We start from the raw sequence: 4,156 nt of genomic DNA, 5'->3' as shown, positions 1-4,156 counted from the left end.
CAGATAGCTTCGCTGTCCATCTGTATGTCACAACGCAATTCTTTTTTTTTGCAGGAACGCGTGGGAGGTATAATTGTACAAAAACAAGTATCTAAGGCATCACAATCAAAACATACAGCCATAAGTATATGGCGCACATTTTGACACTCGCAATATCTTGTTGACCTAGGACCATGAAAGGGGAAAGCAGACATTTGGCCCAAAAGAGCCCAACATTGTCTTATTGTGAAAAAAAATTATCATATTCGTTAAATTTTTTTAGTTTTTAATACTTATGTATTTAAAATCATTTATCAAGAGACAAAACTATAATGTACGATGCGATTGTAAAATTTGAAAATCGATCCTATGGAAAGTAAAACTAAAACCAACATAACATTGAAACCCTCTCTTTTTAAATCCATATTCTTACCAATTAATTGCTGTATTATGTACTGTTGATTCCATATAGTTGCAAGAGTGGGCACCTAAGGGCCAAATTCACTATGGCCAACTGGCATTCCCCTTTGAAAAGAAGCAACAAGGTCTCATAGCACAAGTAAAGAAAAAATCCAAAAATCGGTAATTTCTATATCACATAAATAATATTTTAAAAAATTTTTTTGTAAGTAAACTTACATTTGCAGTTGGAGATAATTATTTAAGGAACAAAATAATCACACGTATCCTTTGGTACGGAACTCTCGGTGCCAGAGTCAGACTTGCACTTGCACACACACAACGATTTTTCTAATCATAAGCAGTCAATTTTTAAATTGTTTCTTTGAACTATTTCTAATCAGTAGGTAATGATACAGATCCTGGAGATTAATTAATAAATTAAATTGTTTGCATTTTAATCACCTGAGTAATTTTTTTTTTTCTTAATCCACTAATTTTTATTGTTCAAATATAAATAATAATTAACTAATTATGTCACAGAAAATTATTACAAAATGTCTTCCATTCCACCTAAGTTTGACAGCTAATGTGATGATCGCATTCACCTCTGATTGGCTGATAATAATCTCTCATTATGTAAACCTAGTGCTTTCCATACAAACATATGGACTAAGGCTGAGATCTATAGATATCTTTATTTTATAAAAGCTGAAAGTTGCTCTGCACATTATCCCCAACACAGGGAGGACTGGTTAGCACTCACGGGCTCGTAGGCTGAGATCTATAGAGCGCACTTTGACATTGCTCAGACTTAAGATTGAGTTAAAACGAGACAGATTTATGTGAGAGGTACAGCTCTGTCTCGTTTTAACTCTGCCTTAACTCTACGCAAAGTCAGAGTACACTCAACAGATCTCACCCTCAGTCTGTTCCCACCTTTCCACAATGTCACTATCATCATCATCATCACGTCTTCTCTCAGAATGTATATGTGTTGGCCATAGGCCAAGTGTAGACTGGACAAGGCATGCAGGTTTCCTCACAATGTTTTCTTTCACTGTAAAAGCAAATGATATTCAATGTCTTAAAACGCACCTAACTCTAAAAAAGGTAGAGATCTGGAATCGAACCTCAAACCTTCCAAATGGGAGGTGGATGTTTTAACCACTAGGCTATCACAGTTTCACAATGTTCTGGAGTAATCAAAGTTCAGCGCTTCGGTAGTAGATTAGTTACACCCATAACTGAATTAGCATTTCATTATCAAACTAGCTGCCCCGGTGAACTTCGTACCGCCTAAATCTTCTCTCCATAAGAACCATCCTCGTACTTCAAGGAATATTATAAAAAAAGAATTGGCGAAATCGGTTCAGCTGTTCTCGAGATTTGCGATGAGCAACACATTTAGTGATTCATTTTTATATTATAGATGTCTTCATTTCCACACATATACAAATAATTTTTCGTTCAAACAATTTGTTCATTGAAGGGGAATTTATGACTTTCATGTTAAATGTCAAGACAGTCCACATTTGGACTGTAAGCCAACTGCAGATTTACACTGGAATTCATCAAGATAGGGGCTTATTTATAGGACGATTCAAATGACACGTCATATTCAACCTTTATGCAATGCATTAAGGTTTTGTTAGACACAATATTATGTTAACTGAATCGTCCTCTAAAGAAGCCCCTATTTTGACTTTGGATTCCGGTGTTAGTGAGCTTATGGGGCAGTTGACATGACTGCATCACGATTGCTGACTGACCGTGCAGTTGGTGTGTAGTACACTAGGTTTGCCCATACTAGAACTGCTTGTGGACTGAGCAGTCGCTCAGCTGTGCAGTGGCTGTGATGCTGTTATGTCAGCTGCAATTTTGTAGTTGGTTTCAGTCCAAATGCAGTCGGTCTGCCTAGACTAGGGTCTGAAGGCCCATAGAGAATCAATTCCCTTCCACTACTTATTCCTAATGTTGAACACACAATATAAAAAAATTTTAAATACATTATTTTTGGCTTATTTTTATGTGGATTATATTGATTAGATATTTCATTGAGAAATGTCAGTTACAAATTACTTTTTCCACAAAATATTTAATTTTATTACTTCTATTATTTTATTGATTTTAATAATTACAATATTATAGTCTATCTATACTCTTTCTATTCTGGTATTCATAATTTCATTGGCATAACAATATCATTAAAATTATACTTAAAAAGTTAAAACTGAATGAAAAAGTTTGAGTCTGTACTTACTATTGTTACATGGCAATGTTGGTTATTAGGCAATAGATATAGTAACGTTAATCCCGAGATTCCCATTGTCCGCAAACAGCTGTGCGAGGGAGGTATCGAACACAAGACAATCCGAGTTCATGATGGCTGACGAGACTCCTTCGTGGATAGATCGCGGCATCGCCTCCCAAGTGAGCCTTCGTCTGTGTCCGTTCAGTTCTAGCCGATACGCAAAGTTCTCTGCCTCTTTACGCGACCCTATAAGCTGTACGATGGCAAAGAACTGCTGATGGCCATCGAACTTCTCTTGTTTTTCAAGCACTAACATGAAATGGTGGTTGAAGCAGGACTGCATCATGACCCAGTCGACTGCACCGGGTAAATTGATGTCCGTAGCCAGGAACACTATGTCTTCACCTTGAAGGGTTGTGATACTCTTGTGAGACATCATGAGGTGGGGCATGACCTGGTCGAGCCCGCCCTGCCATTTGCAGGAAGCGCCCGGGCAAGGGCAGGAGTACGGCCGAAACTCGCATGCTTCTTCATGCTCCGCTTTCTCCGTGTGAACGAGTGTAACAGTGCAGCCCGTGTTGGAATGCTTGCAAGGGAACATCACATTGCTGGCCACCTTCTCCATGGCGAGGTTGCGGATGTTGCCGAGCGGGCCGCGGCACGTGGGGCAGCATGACAGCTTGGGCCTACAGCTGGAGCACACCAGGTGCCCGCTCTGGCACTGCAGGATCGGCGGCAGCACATAGTCGAAGCAAACCGGGCATTCGAACAGCGAGGCTAGGTCGGCAGACATCGCGGTGGGCACACTGACGAGCGCGTGCACCCCGGGGACAGCACAACTGGAACCGCTAGCTCCACGCCTCTTGTTGTTTGTGCTCATGTCACCGTCACGCGCACATAGAATCAGTCGATCGCCGACCAACAGAATGTTCACTTATTTTACAAAAGCCACGAACCGACGCCGTTATCATTTGTAGCCCTCCACTGTGGACATTTTTCGTCTTCCTGTATCGTCGAAATAAGATTCCATCACAACTCCAGGGGCCAATGTATTCTTTTTTATCAGTGCAGTTTTTGTATCAGTCTTCAATGATAGAGGGGGAACTAGCTACAGAATGGTTTGAACTTGTTTTCAGGACGAAAATTTAGTTTGTGATAGGAAATCAATATAGATTTTTAATTACGAATATTCTAGTTCACGAAAAAAGATGTTATTTCGTGACTTCCCATCGATGACAACTTGACCAATCGCACGCAAGTGACAGCTGACAAGTGACAGATTGGCAGATGGCACTAGGCAGCCATTACATGCATTTAGAGGCCCCGTAGACTTGACCATCTGCGGTCAATTTTTCACGTGTTTGTCAAACAAACTACGTGTTTGGCAAATTTGATTGACGGTCTGTTTGTCAAACATGCTTGACGGTGTACGGCTATGTTTGTCAAACAAACGTTCCATTTTAGCTCCATATTTCTTTCAGTAAATTTTCATGTGTGAATATAATATTTCGCTGTTTTAACCAT

The 4,156-nt window shown here is 39.8% G+C and overlaps 1 protein-coding gene across 1 annotated transcript; it reads right to left on the bottom strand.

Annotated features, from left to right (window-relative positions):
* Positions 1-1,644: 1,644 nt before the first annotated feature.
* LOC117996738 (E3 ubiquitin-protein ligase SIAH1A-like) lies at positions 1,645-3,874 on the bottom strand. The gene has a single exon (XM_034984889.2). The coding sequence runs from the start codon at positions 3,510-3,512 to the stop codon at positions 2,667-2,669; it is 846 nt and encodes a 281-aa protein (XP_034840780.1). The 5' UTR covers positions 3,513-3,874; the 3' UTR covers positions 1,645-2,666.
* Between the last annotated feature and the right edge of the window lie 282 nt (positions 3,875-4,156).

The sequence above is a fragment of the Maniola hyperantus genome, chromosome 3, assembly GCF_902806685.2.
Source record: "Maniola hyperantus chromosome 3, iAphHyp1.2, whole genome shotgun sequence".
NCBI classification, from domain to species: domain Eukaryota; kingdom Metazoa; phylum Arthropoda; class Insecta; order Lepidoptera; family Nymphalidae; genus Maniola; species Maniola hyperantus.
This window is presented reverse-complemented; position numbering and strand designations above follow the sequence as displayed.

What these genes read in the sequence shown, in the direction of transcription:
- LOC117996738 (XM_034984889.2), bottom strand. Translation starts at nt 3,512, where the DNA reads ATGAGCACAAACAACAAGAGGCGTGGAGCTAGCGGTTCCAGTTGTGCT.